This window comes from Dermacentor variabilis, chromosome 8 (genome assembly GCF_050947875.1).
Source record: "Dermacentor variabilis isolate Ectoservices chromosome 8, ASM5094787v1, whole genome shotgun sequence".
Taxonomy (NCBI): Eukaryota; Metazoa; Arthropoda; class Arachnida; order Ixodida; family Ixodidae; genus Dermacentor; species Dermacentor variabilis.
In genome coordinates, this window is record NC_134575.1 from 75,876,403 (window position 1) to 75,893,398 (window position 16,996).

At 45.9% G+C, this 16,996-nt stretch overlaps 1 protein-coding gene across 3 annotated transcripts in view; it reads right to left on the reverse strand.

The window, feature by feature from the left end:
- LOC142591114 (uncharacterized) overlaps positions 1 to 16,996 on the reverse strand; it is a 114,217-nt gene that overhangs the window by 61,760 nt on the left and 35,461 nt on the right. Inside the window, exon 3 of one of the 3 annotated variants that reach the window (XM_075703498.1) lies at positions 7,514 to 7,572. The exons of 1 other annotated variant lie outside the window; for it this stretch is intronic. In XM_075703498.1, coding sequence (XP_075559613.1) covers positions 7,548 to 7,572 — 25 coding nt within the window. In that variant the 3' untranslated portion in view covers positions 7,514 to 7,547. Of the gene's footprint in view, positions 1 to 7,450; positions 7,573 to 16,996 lie in introns of those variants that run through there. One more of the 3 variants, XM_075703497.1, reaches the window with a different exon arrangement.

Sequence of the window (16,996 nt, forward strand, 5' to 3'; positions counted from 1 at the left end):
CAGGAGCAAGCTAATGACATAGACCTCCCTTTGTACCACGATGGTCTGTCTACGCGACGAGGGACTAAGGCTAGAAGTTAGGTGGTCACACACATTTTAAGCGTCAAATTAAAGCGTGTTATGGCTTTTGTTTGACACTTTTAATAGCATGGTTGACACAATACTCTATAATAATATTTTTTTATGAAAGCATGTTTGAAGAAGGCATGTCATGAGCATGGCATGCCTGAACCACTTTGTTAGGTGAGAAAATATTATTTCTCGTCCTCTTTAGGGAACTGCTTACACATTATTCACAGCACAAAACGTTGTTTCCCTAAGAATGTCACAGACAACTGCATATTAAAGTTGACCATATAAACATGCGCACAATGTACAGCATTGTTTCAAGAGTATCACTATCTATTCAGGCGCACAGAAGTCAAGTTCAGTAGTCAACCTCGTAACACAAGTCTTTATTAGTCATGTATATTGGCAAGTTGACACTATGAGAGGGGAAGTGAGAGGGATGCTCCTATTGTAAGAGAAGCAACAGCAGGGTTGAAGCTTTATCCTGTGTCATGTGCAAATGGGCCGAACATGCCCAGCATTTGGTTACATTCTAACTTGTGACCACTGCTACAGGCTGACTGACATGCGTAAGCAGCAGTTTTCGGGACCACATTTTTATACCCTCCAATTTTTGGGGACATCTGAAGAGATCACCCTCAAGCTCCATGCTGCGCTGCGCTCGATAAGCATTATAAACCGGCAACATTTAAATGTTAGGCCGCATTGTTTCTTGCATGCTTCAGGAATTTATTTATTATACACATAGCTCATAGGCTCCAGTTGGAGTATTGTATGAGGTGGCAAGAAAAAAAATTCTGAACTAACAAGGAGAACGTTCGACAAAAGAAGTCAGACAAAAGAAACACTCTCATAATGCGTCTATGTGACTGGCAGGTAGCTTACAAAAAGGAATTAGAAACGTTTGATTACTGCTAGTGCTTTAGCAGATGGAATGTAGAATTCCAAGCTTCATAACTTCTAAACAACCTTTCGCGGCTTTTTGTTTTGAGGTGCCTTTCTCTGTAGTATTATAGGAAGGAATACCCCCTACAAAAAACAAAAGAAAAACATGTAATACATAATAGTGAATACTAATGAAAATGTAATTAAGAACACAGAGTCTACATGAAGTCCACATGAAAGCATAATTATAAAGGTGGACAAAACCTTTCTGCTTTTGTCAGGCAACCTGCAGCAAGACATACAGGTAAAAGGATATGCATGCCTCACAACAAAGTCCCTGTAAATATGTCACACTACAGTGAGTAGGTGCGTCATGCATATCTACAATAGCTTGTCATTATACTTAACTCAGGGGGGCTACCTATGTAAGTTGGGAAAACTGAAAGTGGGCCAAATTCTAAATATTCTTAAATGCTTAAGCGAGGATCGCCAGGAATACAGTGGGCCTGTGCCGTTTTTAATGAACCTCTCGCCTACTTGGGTCACTGAGTAAGTGTCACTGGGTGTGCGGCAAGCGATGAAACAATTCTGAGCATTCGCAGGCACCGGCGCGCCACGTTTCGCATCTCGGAGGCCACGCGCGGACTTCTAGACAGCGCCGCTAGATGGCACAGCGTGTCCACAAAAAAAGCGAGAGAGGACCCCGCTTGTTCCATGACACATATGTAAACGTTCGTGAAAACCAGCGCGCCTGGCATTTCAGAGGCTACGCACAGGCTTTGTGGTGGCGCCGTTAGATGGTGTCCATTGCTGTTAAGGAAGCACGAAGGAGGAGTGCCACTGCAGTGCACGCCTTAAACAACTCCCCGGATATGTGTACAGCGCATTGGTTGTGACACTTCAGGGTGTTTAATAATATCTGGTAGATATTTGTCAGTAGTTCACACATGAGAGGTTGGCATCTTTGTTTCATGGCATCGATAAATATGAATATCAACAGTTTCTGTATGAGGTGGGATGCTTCATGATGCTGTGTAACTGTAATAAATATATCGAAACAGGCATTTCTGACCTAATGGTTAGAGCATCGGACAGTTGTGCCTCTAATCCCACCGTCGGATACGCTTCTCTCTGTCTTCAAGACCGGCATTCAACTTACTCGACGGCAAATCCACCATTGACAAACCCACCTAGGCGATACCGTGGAATGGCTAGCAAAGAATGCTTCGCTTTAAGAAAATGTTGCGACATAATGGTTAGAACATGGGGCTGATGTGCTTTGCGGCCGAGGTTCAAAATCCGTGATTGGACGTTTTTTTTTAATACCGAGCAGGAATCTACTCGTCCAGAACCTACTCAATGACAGACCGACCAAGCGATCCTGGCGGAACTACAGGAAGGTAGGCAGAGAACGCACCCATTTAGAATAAACAAATAAATAAAAGGCAATGTGAGGGTTCTGACATTGCGTGACATGGGTGCGCAATACCACATGCACAGGCGCATGTTTCCTACAAGCCAGACACGAAGGAATTAACATATGCAAGTTAACAGCATTTTATTAACCGCTTCACGAAAGCTGTGTTTCACAGAATCTGCATTATCTTTCTACGAAGAAAATTTGCGACAACTGACGGGGCCATTTCGCTCTTATTTCTGTCCTAAGCATTGGCTTGTGGTGGGAACTGAGCACCTGTTCAGAATGTACAATGCAGGCAAAATTTCATTTCTCGCCGATTTCTCATTCTTCATTTGTGTTCGCTAGTCCTGCCCATCCAACAGTAGCTCGTCCATCCTATATAATGGCGCTTGCAGGGGAGATGCATTCGAAAAATACTCTTCGTGGCACTGAACATATACGGCGCAAGGTTGTCCCCATGAAAAGTACCAGGTGCGTGGTGTTCCTCATATCTATTGCCATGGTCGACTGTCTGCGTTCTTGATAATAATCCAAAATTACTCAAAACAAGGCCTACATATACAGTGCGCGCTCAAAGAAATCTCTAAACGCAGATCTCATAATCTATTAGCGCTTATATATTTGGGATTGTAATATTTTTCTAAGGGCCTTATATCTGGGCTAGCCCAATTTTAGTACATTTTGGTATGAGCTGCTGGTATTTCATGGTCCCAGTAACGAGACGAGACACATGCATCCGATGCGAATAAAATCAAGATTCTCTTTTTCTTTATTGCTTTTAACCCCCAGTCGTGTTTTATCTTGTCTCTGTCAGCCTTTCTAATTGCCTTGCCTTGTGACTGTATATGGTGCAACTTAAGTCTCGTGTCGCTATAAATCTTCGGAATGCATGCAGGAATGCCTCTGTTGTCTTGTCCACAACTTCGAGATGTAGAACTCGCGTAATAGCGTATACAAATGTTGTAATAGACTGTTTTTAGAGCCTTTGCTCGCGTTTTTTATAAGTTTCATATCCGTCAAATCCACACCAATAACTTCAATTTGTTGTCGCTCGTTGATTCTGTCACCAGAAACTCTGGCTGTTTCTTGGTGCCGTAGCCTCGCATCAAAGTGTTGCGATTTAGACATCCATGAATTACCTTCTTCACCAGCTGTCTTCCTTGCATTATGCAGTACTTGCTTCGAAGCTGCACTAATGTGACACGTATTGTTTCCTCCCTGCTGCGTGTATTGATGAATATGGCGTACCAGCAGCTTTGTACCATTCGTCCAATTTTGTAGCACAATAGGGTGTCTTTCGTTTTATGTTATTCTGTTTTCGTGTAGGCTACACTTGGGTCTTACGAGACCTCGCGCGTCTTGGAAAACTGTCGTACCATGAAGAAACATACTTGTTGCAATAGCAGGACTGACCATGTATCCTTCAAAGCACGCTTGTGAATATTATTTCCATGATTCCTCACAACCAAACCTTACTGCGCACCTAAGTAAATACTTTAGCGAAGTTGTATAGTTTTATTGTTTTGTTTATTTGTTTTTTTTATTGCGTTAACAATGTTAGAGACTCTTTCTTTCATCTTCACCAGCTACCATTTGTATAATTTCTTCGTACTCCTCTTGCTGCTTCGCACTGTCCTTTTGTACCATTTGTCGCGTTATTTATGTTGTTAGATATTTCTTCTTTCATCTTTGCTCGCTAACAATGTATAATATCTTTGTACTCCTCTCTTTTTCCTTTTTGCTATGTAATATGTAATGTAATACTCCTTCGGGAGCTTGTGAGGCAACTGAATAAATAAATAAATTTCTTCTCGCACATGTTGTTGTTCCAGATTTATTACGGTCGTCTCTCATTCTTCTCTTTCTGAAAACTGAGGTCTCCCATGATCCGCCTCTATTTTCCTGTATTGCGGATGTACTTGAGACCCCAAGATTTCACTTTGAGTAGTCATATGTATGTGCCATACTTGTCCGCGTCAATCAATGCCGCAGTTGACGGGCAAGTATTAGCGCGTATAACTTTCACCATTCTTGGTGTCTTCTCCTTCGAATTGCTCTGTCGCTTTTCTTTTCACACACACACAAAACAAAAAAGCATATTAGAACACGCCACCATAATTATGAATGTATTAAACGCTCTGCGCTAACACTTCTAGTCATCAAATCAGCTGGGTTTTCTTCCCTTGCAAGGTATGTCCACTCTGACAGTTCTTTTTGTATGTTCTTCGCTATATTTTTGGCAAAGATGGCTCGTTTCTTCTTTACGCGTAGCCAACTTAGAACAATGATAGGGTCTCTCCATTATTTTTCATTTAGCTTTCTCGCAAATTCGCAGATAATGCGTTGAGAGAGGCGTGCAAATGGCGTTGCAGCCATTAGATCGATTCTTAGCAACGACATTTCTTTAATTCGAGCTATTCGTCTTCTTGCGAGGAGTAGCTCAGCCTCTTTTTAGTTCTCGTAGGTATTTATCAAGTAGTCTGCTGCCCCAAAGCGTATGGGCTTGCATGAAATACAAATGAAGATCGGTGTAAGAGTGCGGCTGCCCTCGTTAATATAAAACCATGCAGGTATGCTGATGTGTTGAACTAAGTGTATTCCTTGAATAAAGTTCCTCCAAGGCACCATTTCATATTCATGTGGCAGTCAGTCGTCCTAAGATATTCTCTTCCTCCACATGTTTCTTATTTCTACCATAGCTGTCACAGTGAATGAGCGACGCCAAGCGGATCCTATATTCTTGCTGTAAGCTGCCAGCCCTTGCTTCTTCATAATTTCATGGCTCATATCAAAGTTTTTTATGCCGAAAAATGAAAATTACAATGCGTTTTCCTTTAAATTCCATTTGATGCTCAGCCTTGAGGTCTCCGTGCCTGTTTTTCTCGCTTGTACGTTTCTAGTTCGATGTAATCGAGGTTCCATGGCCTTGAACTTTCCCAGTGCCATTGAAGCCTCTTAAAAATATGTTTTGACTGTATATGACGTTCTTCCGCTTCTTCTGGTGAGCCGGCTGCGAACATGCGCCGCGAACAGGATTACTGCTACTCATGTTTCGACAGGCCATAGTCTACCTGGACGGCGGACTGGCCACAGAAGACGGATGAGATGAGGCCCGGGAGCGAACCTGCGGGACATCGACAGAAACGAGCGGAACGGACACAGGGAACGCCTGAGCCACGAATGAAGTCTAAGTGCTAGAATCTGTGCGCGTCCGCCAGTCTCCGCAGTTATTCTAGACGACCAGCGAGTTTAATTTGAAGAAGCGAAAGACGCTGGGGACGCAAATACCAATCCTAGTGAGCGATGCCGAAAGAAAAAATGGAGCATAATCAAGATCTTACAGCGATATCGCGACAGAAACCCAGAATAAAGGCATTGGAGACTCGCTAAAGTCGACAAGCAGATGGAGCAGTTCAGAAAACCTGAAAGAGCTTACTCAAAGTTTGCAAAGACCACTGAGCACGAGTTCAAGGCAAGTGCTCTGCATAGCATCGACGCATACCTTTCTCGGCGAGAAGTGCGGGAACAAGTGAGGGAGCAACCCAACTTTAATGATGAAGCTAGACAACCGCACCAAGAAACAATAGTCAAACTACCAAAACTAGAAATAATGAAGATTGTTTACTTTTTGCTTATGGATACTGTGACATTTTAGAAGACCTTTGAAGGGTAGACATACAATATAAAAGTGAAGACCTTTGAAAACAGCACACATAATTCTCAAAGAAGTTATAAATAAATCATAAATAACAATCACCTAACCGAATGCCAAAATATAAGGTACAAACGCAACAGAAAGATGTAACGCTGTGCAAAAGCTGTTAGAAAACTAAGGATGAGTTTCAAAAATTTGTAGTAAACGAGAAAAAGAAAGGCGGTTAACAGAGGGGTCCGATTTTTATTAGTCATTTGTCGATTTTATTAGCTTCTTATAAAAAGATTCGCTGTGACGTCGGGGATAGTGCATCATTAGTAAGATTACTGCAATCTGTTATCGTTCTGAGGAAACGGGAATACTTCTAACCGTTAATTATTCCGTTTATTGCCGTCAATACAAAATCGTGCCATTGTCTTGTTCTATGTCCGGAGGAGTGCGGTATAATGTTGGATGTATTAGAATATATTGAAACTTGAATAATTGAAAAAATACTTTTCAACGACAGATGTGGTTTCTATGAAAGACAAGAAAATTAAGTAGATGAGTAACAGATGAACGGCCATATCCGTTTTGAATAAACCGTACTGCTTTCTTTTGAGCTCTCAAATTTAGCAGTGATGAAGATAAAACAAAATGGCAGATATATTGAGGAGCATTCGAAAGAGCTGTACACGAAAGAACCGACTTGAACCAAAACAATGACAGTCATTCGACTCTGAAAATGGGGTGGCAGCGAAACCTGACGAGAGTCAAAGCTGTAAAACGAAAAGCAAAGTGCTTTCGATGTCATTCGATCTTCACAGAGTGGGATGCCTGTCGTTGCTCGTTCGGAGATGCCCGTGCCCGCGATTGTCGTTTTCGTCCAGCATCGCGGGAACGTTCTACGTCAGCAGTCGTTTCGCGCCGACTCCGTTTGGGTTCTCGCTGCTGTTCCCTGTGATGCTCCTTGTCTCACGTTGTTCTTCAGATGTACGAAATATAAGTGTCCGCCACGTCCATGACACAGCTATTTTTAGCGCCGGTACCTCTGCTGCCTATATACTGCGATAACCTTGACGTGACGCTATTTTTCACGGCGAGCGTTCTAATCTGTTGCGGATGTTGACATCTGCGCTCCCGCACTGCCCCCGTAAGTGATCACAGACAAAGCAAACAATCAAGCCCATTGCGTATGGGTTTTTGAAGTCGCTATGTCCTACGCCAAAAAGCTGCGGAAGGTTAGCCATAATGAGGTTTTGCTGTAAAAAATAAATTTACCTACCTTCGATCATGAACCGCCTGAAAAGCGACAGCTGCCGTGGAGGGACAACAATTTTCCTGGAGCGACTATGGGAAACTGATCGATCTATTCAAGCAACGGTACGGAAAATTGAGCTGTTGGTAGAAATGCCAATGAAAGAATTAAGTGACTTGAAAACAGCAGCAACCTGCAATTACCATGACGGTTTAATAAAACTCGGAAAAGTTGCAAGTGCACCTACGTGGATTGTAATCCCTAGGCTTGAAGTGCGTCTCCTATCCATCGATGTTGCTTCCGATCCTGGAAAGAGTATTGCCAATGGATATATTCATTAGGTTCTAGTTCAAACAAACAGAAGTTATCAATAGATATTCAAAAAAAGATGGCAATCTGGCTTCATGTCATGAAGATACTCTAGATGTTTGATTAAATATGTAGATAACTGAGAGGAATTGTCGACAGAAAGAAAAGAAAGCGTCGGCAACAGGCATGAACGGTTAATTTCCAAAGTAAATCCGCAAAGTATTGAATATTTTGCGAGAATACAACTCAGTGTAAGGATTATTGTAGGAAAACGATACTTCATGAAGTCAAGAAAACTATGATCAGAGATGCAAATCTTTCCTCTGTACGAGGCCTTGCCATTCTGCTAAGATATGTAAGGCAAACATTAGGGGCAAAATATGTCAAAATGGCTTGCGACGTGTACGTGCCGAAGGAAAGAACTGACAGCGCTTTGTAAAGCAGCTGCTCCTCGTGAAAGTGACAGCAAGACAAAATTACCATTTGCCCGGATCAATTGTTTTCATATCGACATATCGATTGCAGTTGCAATAGCACAAGGTTGAAAGCGATCATGTTACTGTCGCGTTCTGCTGAATAGTGGTAGCCAAAGATCATTCATTCTCAAGAAGCTTGTCTCAGAAACTTCGCTGTAAATTAGCGCGCGCTTAATGTAGTTGATAATCAATGGGAAAGCGCGTGATTTATTTTCCGCAAATATATAGCGAATATTCACTGCACTTCAGTACAACAAATTAAACCAGCCGATTCTTCGCAATTAGTCTCTACTTGTCGGGGCTTGCTATTGAAACGCTCCCGTATCCTACTGTAAGCTGGTCTCTGCTTCACTGCGACAATTAAATTGCTAGCTACATGACAACCGACGCCACAAAGCAATTCTTGAAGCCATGCACAAGCATGGCTTACAGTACCGATAAAATAAAGAAAAAACAATATTTCTTAGGGCATAATATTGACAAAATATCTATTACACCATTTCAGAATTTATTTACCACCGGGAAAGCAGACGATGATCTTGTTCGCATTGATACTAATCCTTACGCTGCAATATTCATTATCAGAAGTTCCTGCGCTGACATTTGAGAAAGGTAAGTTCGGTATCTACGTCGTCGTAATGGGTTTGTAAAACAAACTTTTTTTTCATTTTGTATAGCAACCTAACTTTTTTTATTCAGTTAGTTGTGCAGATTGTGGTTCCACACAGTTGAGGCACTTCAACTAAATGGAATGCCCTATTCGTGCTTACACTACTACAGAAGACATAATTTCTATTTTTTTGTGAGTTAGACAAAGCTTACGAAAATTGAGCGGAGCAAAAATATCTCCTTCGCATTAAATATAAGTAAGCGCTGTTATTGCTGCTCATTGTGTTCACTTCCAATTCTCGTCGGATTACATTCGCTAGTTTTTACGTTTGAAACATCACGGAAATATAAGGCAGTTCGCCAGAGCAATGGTAGCTATATAAGGCCAGCAGCAACTAAATTTAAACAACCCAGTTGCCTAAACAAGACACCTCGTTACCTAAACATAAAGTGGCCTCCACTGCACAATTTTTTAACGCGACAGCGTTAAGGAGCTCATGTCGCAGAAAATCCGGTGCCGTTAGCGTCGGTGTCGGCGGCGTTGGTAGTGAGCGAAACGTCCCTGAAGGCAATTAATAAACAACAAAAAACAAGTTGCAAGATGCGCTGGGTGGGAATCGAACCAGAGTGTCCGGAGCGTGAGACGGAGACGCTACTAATCAGCCATGAGTTAGCTGGTTCAAATCGTGGCAAAAGCGCTTCCAGTGAATGCGGTGTTGCCTTAGAAACGACCCGTAGAAAGGTATGCTGCATTGTATATCGGTAATTATGAGCATGTAAATTACAGAAGTCGCAGTTAAGCGAGTAGCGAAGTACGTTTCGGCTACATTTCTTCTGCGTTGGCGCACACGCAGAGCCATCTTACGGCAAACACAAAAGACTCCCTCCTCGCAATGTACGGTGCTGCTCCGACAGGTGGCGCGCCACTCGCCCGCTTCTCCCCTTCATCTCGTCAAGAGCATGCCGAGCGAATGAGTGGGCGGTCAGAACGGGCTGCGATAACGCTATGGCGTTCCACTCTTGAAGGCGAAGCTTAAACGTCCTCCATTTTTTTGTTACTGGCTCCCTCAAGAATCGTGCAGTTATCCCACAGACCTTATCGCCCTACCACTGGGATTGAGGAAATAAAGGCCGCGGCCTTTATTAAGCAGTGGATCCTAATTATATAATGAACCCGATGGGCTACCGTTGGAAACTGAACCGGACTACCTTCCACACGCGAATTGTCCTGAATGATGCTAGCTTCGATGTACTTTTTGACATATTATCACGGGTTACCTAGAGTACCCTTGGGAGAGTGGTCAAGCGAGCTCGTGAGACAGAAACATAACTCACTAGTGCGCACGTCTCCTCCTACGAAGAAATTTCAGACAAGAGAGTATACGTGGTAGGATTTCTTCTCGATCACGACATAGTCATCACGTTAAGAAATCGTAAAGCATTAGCGAAACAGTTACATGTGCAAACTAGAGTGTGGAGAAATGCAGTCGATTCCCTTTAATTGGCTTCGGTTATTTCTCTTTTTTGTTCCGTTCGGACACCCTGAAAATCTGGACAAGAAACTGTGCAATGTTATGGAAAAACAAAACTCGTTCATTCGAACACTATTTCTTGCACTTCGGCTAATTTGCTTCCCACCAAGCCGCACTGGCATCCCCTCAAGGATTCAGTGGTTGTGATAGCTTGAAAACAGAATAAACATAAACGCCGTGAGTGATTAAGTTTACAGAAAGCCTCGACAACAGGCAAATAAGATTTCTGAGTGCTTCTAGTCGCATTAATAGCTTCAACATAAAGGTCAATCTAGTAGCATTCAAGAGAAATTTTGAAAAATTTACGCTAATTCCCATGGAAAAATACCAGGCTATAGAACTGGAGAATATTGCCGAGAGACAGATGTCTGTCGCAGCAGGCCGGCATCAATGAAAAAGACCTAGAAGATGCTCCTCACCATCCTGGCTGCTGTGACTCCTGGGCTGCTCGCCTTACTTCCAAATATTTGTATATATACGTTTTCGGCACAACATTTCTGGTGGAGGTTCTGGGTACGCTGCCTGTTCATCATGATCATCCCAGCACGGAACTTCGAAGCGGTCGCCACGTTGATCCCTCGGCGATGGCCACTGAAGCCCCCACAGCGTCGGAATTTACCGCGAAGCAGCCGTCCCCGCCGTCTGTCATCTTCTCGCTTCCAAAAGATCCAGGCACCTTCTGTGGCACAGATGACATGGACGTTGAGGATTGGATTTCACGGTACCAGCGTGTCAGCAAAAGATAACAGGTGAGAGGATACGCTTATGCTGGCAAATGTGGCATTTTATCTTATGGGAACCGCACGCGTCTTGTACACGACGCATGAGCAGTGTCTAAACAGCTGGGACCTATGCAAAGCAAAATTGAAAGACTTGTTGGGCAAGCCCTTGGGTCGTCAGCTAGCCGCTAAAAAGAACTTTGCTTATGCGCGCAGTCATCTACTGAATCACTGATTTCGTATATTCAGGATATTCTAATGTTTTGCCGCAAAGTTGACGGTAAGATGTCCGAAGCAGACAACTTTGGGCACATATTCAAAGTTATCGCTAACGATGCAGTCAACCTCTTGGCACTAAGGAACTGTGCTACCGTGGATGCCATTGCGAAAGAGTGTCGGGGATCCGAACAAGCAAAATCTCACCGTATTGCCCAGCAATTAACCAGGCTCCCCAATTAACCAGGCTCCCCAATCACGCGCAGGACCGCCACCGACTTTACAATCGCCTGCTTATGACACTTTGACACGTATCGTTCGTCGTGAAATAGAAGCAATGTCACCAGTCCCTTCGGTGCCCGTTGACTCGACTGCCAACCACCCCATGGTTTTTGATTCAAGCTGTGGTTCGACATGAAGTCGGTAATTTGGGACTCTGCTCTGTCTGCATCGTGCGGATTCGATCAGTCACACTAGTCGCACCATCATCTCCACCCGTCGCACCGAGAGGCCAGCCCTTTTACTCGCGATACCGCGATTCCGCTGAGTGGGGGTCGCCGGCTGACTGCCCAATGTGTTTCGCGTGCTCTCGAGTTGGGCATATTGCGCGGCCCTGCTGGAACCATCGAACTTCTCAGACTGGCTGAAGAACCGAGAACATTCGTCCTGAAGGCTGCTTCCGTACAACATTGAAGCGCTCTCCACCGATTGACAGGCTCAATGTCGAAACTCGCACCTATGTGTATAGCAGGTCACCATCACCGAGCGACCGCCGATCACGCTCGCAGCAAGCTCGCTATTGCGCATCGCCTACCCATCCTGGACGCTGCGAACCGGAAAACTAACGAGTACAGTGCCCGGAGGTGACACTGCATTCTTGACCCGGCTTCGCAATCCTCGTCTGACGGACCCTACCCGCTCCAATTTGCTCGAAGTCCAATTCGACGGTGTTACTGTTACGCCTCTTATTGACACCGGTGCACAAATCTTGTTGATGAGCGCTAGTCTTCGTGACGCGCTGAAGAAAATTCTGACACCTGCCAAGCCCCGTGCAGTAAGCGTCGTTGATTGACGTGCACCTAGCATTGTTAGATTATGTACAGCCGCCCTGTTTTTTAATAATATAGCGCGAGCGTCGACTGAACTGCTGGTGAGCGCCTTATAACGGCGATAAGCGTGCAACAAGGCGAGAGTTCGCGCACGAGCCTTGTTGCCTTGTTGCACTCGCCTTGTTGCACGCTCTTGTTGCACGCTTATCGCCGTTATAAGGCGCTCACCAGCAGTTCAGTCGACGCTCGCGCTATATTATTAAAAATCAGGGCGGCTGTACTGCCCGCATCTTTACATCTGGCTATCGGACAAGTGCTCTGTTTCTTGCGCTTGAGCAGTGCCCACACGACGGGATCTTGGGCATTGACTTTTTGTTCACACATTCAGCCCTCATCGAATGTGGTGCCACTGTCCTTCAATTTGAACTCCATTCTGTCCCCGAGACTCTTGCTCCTGAGCCTATGCAACTGTGTACTCTGGAGTTTGTGCGATTGCCGCCAGAATCCAATACTTACGTTTTTTGACGCCCTCTCCTTCTGTCACTGATGGGGATTACGTTGCGTCCTCTATTATTTACGTTGTATTGGCACACAATGTGATCCTACCACACAAAATTGCCGAAAACATCAACAACGAACCATATCTGCCTGTGCTCAACTTGTGCTTATCTGTCTATGCTCTACCTTCAGCAATTGCGCTTGCAACATTGTCATGCCTAAACGACTGTGAAATCTCCACGCTAACAGCTGAAGCCCCTTCACCTCCTACGTCCGCAGCAGAATCCATCACTTTTTCCACCAGTGAATTCGACAAAATGATAGCCACGCAGATTTCACCTGCACAGAGTGCGCATCCGCGAAAAATAGAAAGAGGTGCGCGATTAGCCAGCACCACCTAGATAGCACAAAGCGTGTTTACTCGAAAGCATGATGTCACGTTACCTGACCTGAAATTTCCACTGACAAGGTTAGCGTGACGAAATCGATGAAGTCAAAATCCCTGTTACCTACTAGGGAGCATCCCCAGTATATTGCCACATCCTACATGGTCGCCGCGGGCATGTGCCAGGCGATGAAATAGACGCTGAAGTAGCGCGCGTGTAGAAAAACAGACGACAACGACGTTGCGTTGACTGCTCTGCTAAAGTTCTTTTATACGCCCTCTACACGGGCTTTCCCGTCTCCTACTAAGTCGTGACACTAGTGGTGGTGCAGGGTATGGTTGCCTCATGCTTGGCACCTCTTCGCGGAGCCATACATCGAATGCGGAATCACCTTCCTTATTAGAAACTCCTGTTCACCTGTGCAGTCGCCGCCTGCTAGGCCTGACGTCCGAGTAAAACTCTTTGCAACATCCTGCAGGAAGGCGTCTAGCTACCGCCATGGCCACTGAAACTCCATCGCAGGTGACGCTGCAGAATCCTAAGATCCCAGAAAGTTTCCGTGGTGACGCTTTTGAAGATGTCCAAGAATGGCTGGACCAATTCGAGCGTGCTGCCAGTTATAATGACTGGGGTTCCCATCGAAAACTGGCCAATGTCTACTTTGCTCTTCAGTACAGTGCGAAACGTGGTTTGTGAACCGGGAGAGGAGTCAGACCACATGGGATGCCTGCCGTACCCAGCTGCTAGACACGTTCACTTGTAGCGACCGAATAGACAACGCGCAGCACGTTCTCGAATCCCGTATTCAAAGACCAAATGGGAGCGTCACCATGTTTGCAGAAGATATGGTCCGAATTTTTCGTAGAGCAAACGCCGAGATGGCCGAAGAAATGAAGTTGCGCTATCTTTTGCGCGGAGTGAAGGAGGAATTAACTGTTCGCCGGACTTGTCAGGAATCCACCGACGACAGTGGCCGAATTTACCAAGGGGGCTATTGCTTTAATTCTACCTTCCATGCTTCAATTCTACCTGAGAGCTGCTGCACGTCTCTGTGTGAAGTCATCCGAGAGGTTGTGCGGGAGCAGATCCGGCAGCTCAGGATTTCTCGCGTGGCGCCAGCGGTGGCTTTTGCCACTCATATCGTTCGGGAGGAGGTTGGACAGACATTTTCTTTGCCCGACTTGCAGGTGGTGGCGCGATGATTAAGCTACGCGGAAGCCGTTTGTCGTCCACCTCCCGCCACATCGATGGTGGTGACACCGTCCACCACTACGACGCAGCCATCACCGCCACCGCCGACGCCCTATTATCGACAGTCACCGCCACCGCCAGCTATGCCGTATCGCCGACAGAAAATCGTTGCGCCTCGGTCTTATGGCGAATCACCTGGTGGCTACCCACTTCAAAATACCGATTTGTGGCACACCCCTGAGCACTGGCCACTATGCAAGACATGTTTACCGCGCGTGCCACTAGCCTGCAGCTGGTTATCCAAGATTTCCCAACTGCAATTACCCTCTGTTTGATGCTGCACGTACCTGGCACGGCAATTGCACAAACTTCCTGCCGGAAGATTCAACGACGCCTCGATCGCGTTACCCATATCCGGCTCTTTGGAGCCCACCGACCCTTCGCAATTTTCCTGGAACGTCTAGGGGCAGGTCCCCTAGTACGCGCCGGGAGAACTAGAGGCAGCGACCTCCGAGGGTGAGGTTGCAAACTTTCCAAGAGCCCCCATCACCGACGATCGACGACGCTAAAACTCCAACAGCTCCACCCACACCCCCTGTAACTGACGCCGTCAGCGCCGATCTTGTCGTTGGCATTGACGCCCACCAAGTGGACCCTTTCGTCGATACTGGTTCGCATTTTGCGACAATGAGCCTAAGCTGGCCGACAGGCTGAGAAAGCTGAAGATGCCGTGGACCGGGCCCAATATCGGAACTACAGGTGGCCAAAATAATAATTTCCGGTTCAGCCTTCATCACCACCCTCGTCATTCTTTTTGAATGTTTTAAGGGACTTATATGGGGGACGGATTTCATGAGAGAGTGTGATGCAGCGATTAATGTCCGCGTCCTCGTCGTTACATTTTCTACGAGCTTAGACGATGTCGACCCCGTGGAGCAACAGCGACCCCGCTTACGTATTGTCGACGACGACGTCACGCTTCCGCAGCGAAGCTGTTCCCTCGTGCCTGTAATTCGCAACAACTTGCACACCGGTACTGGCGTCGCTGAACACATCGACGCATTGGTACTGAATCAAGGCGTTTCCATCGCCAGGGCCGTAATTAGTGTACTCGACGGACATGCTGAACTCCTGCTGACCAATTTAGGTAGCGAACGTCAACACGTCCTTAAAGGCACGGCTGCTGCCCACTTCGACGAATTTATCGCAGTATAAGACTGCCTCTGAGTGCAGCACGCGGCGTCCACCGTGGCTATGCCTGCCTCTGTAGTTGATGTCAGGCCCACCTTATGGCCCGTCGAACGTAACAGCCTTATTGAGCTCATCGATGAGCTTAAGAGCTGCTTCTCATATACGGCGCGAGTTAGCCAGACGCTGTTCACTAAGCACCATGTTGTCACCGAAGCTAATGCCAGACCAATTAGGCAGTACCGTTATTGTGCTGCACTGAAAGAGCGCGAGATGATGCAAACACAAGTGAAGACGGCCATATATGAGTCCTTGCACATCGCCTGTCGTATTCGTGAGAAAGAAGGACGGTAGCCTGCGCTTCTGCGTAGACTATCGCACTCAACCAGATCACAAAGACGTTTATCCGCTATCGCTTATCGACGATTCACTGGACAGGTAACGAAACGCACTTTACTTTTCGTCGATGGACTTTAAAAGCAGCTACTGGCAAATAGAAGTTGGTGAGCAAGACCGTGAGAAGACCGCTTTTGTGACGCCTGACGGACTTTATGAACTTCAGTTGCTTCAATTTGGGTTGCGTACGGCGCCGGCAACGTTTGAATGACTAATGGACACGGTACTCTCTGGTCTCAAATGGCAAACCTGCTTGGTGTAGTCCGCCGCCATGATTGTTTTCTCCACCACGTTCAAGGAACACTTGGGAAGACTAAAGACGGTGTTTGGAGCAATACGCTCAGCTGGTCAAACTTTGAAACCTGAGCAGTCCCATTTTGGTTTTGTAGAATTTCAATTCCTCGGTCACGTTGTTAGTCGTGAAAGTGTCCGACCTGACCCTGGTAAAGTCTCTGCCTTCGCTAATATCCGAACGCCATTAGACAAAAAGGCCGTGCGACGTTTTCTGGACTTTTGCGCCTATTAGCGATGCTTTATTGCGGAATGTTCGCGCATCGAGTTGCCATTAACACATCTCACCAGAGATGATGTCCCCTTTGTGTGGGGAGAAGACCAGCAACGACCATTTCACGACCTACGGCGACAACTCCTGTGTCCGCACACTTTGATGAAGAAGCTCCGACGATTTTTTATACCGACGCAAGTAATCTCTGTTTTTGTGCAGTGCTTGTACAGCTGCAGGATGGCACCGAAAGGGTGATTGCAGCAGGACGATGTCGAGAACGAAGGCAACTACTCCACTTCAGAAAAGAATGTCTCGCACTGGTATGTGTCGTCTTGAAATTTAGCCCATATTTGCATCGTTATTTCACCGTTGTCAGTGATCATAGTGCACTTTGCTGGTTGACTAATTTAAAAGATCCAGCTGGTCGGCTTGAGCGCTGTAGTCTTCGGCTGCAGGAGTTCGACTTCAATGTTGTATACACATTGGAGAAACGACGCACCGACGCTAATTGCCTTTCTCGGTCTCCTGTTGAGGCTGCAGTGCACAATGATGATTAAGCGGCTTTTCTGGGCACGATAGATACTGTCTCCATTTCGCGCCGGCAACGCGAGGACGCAAAACTGGCACCTCTTTTCGATTACTTAGATGGAAAAACC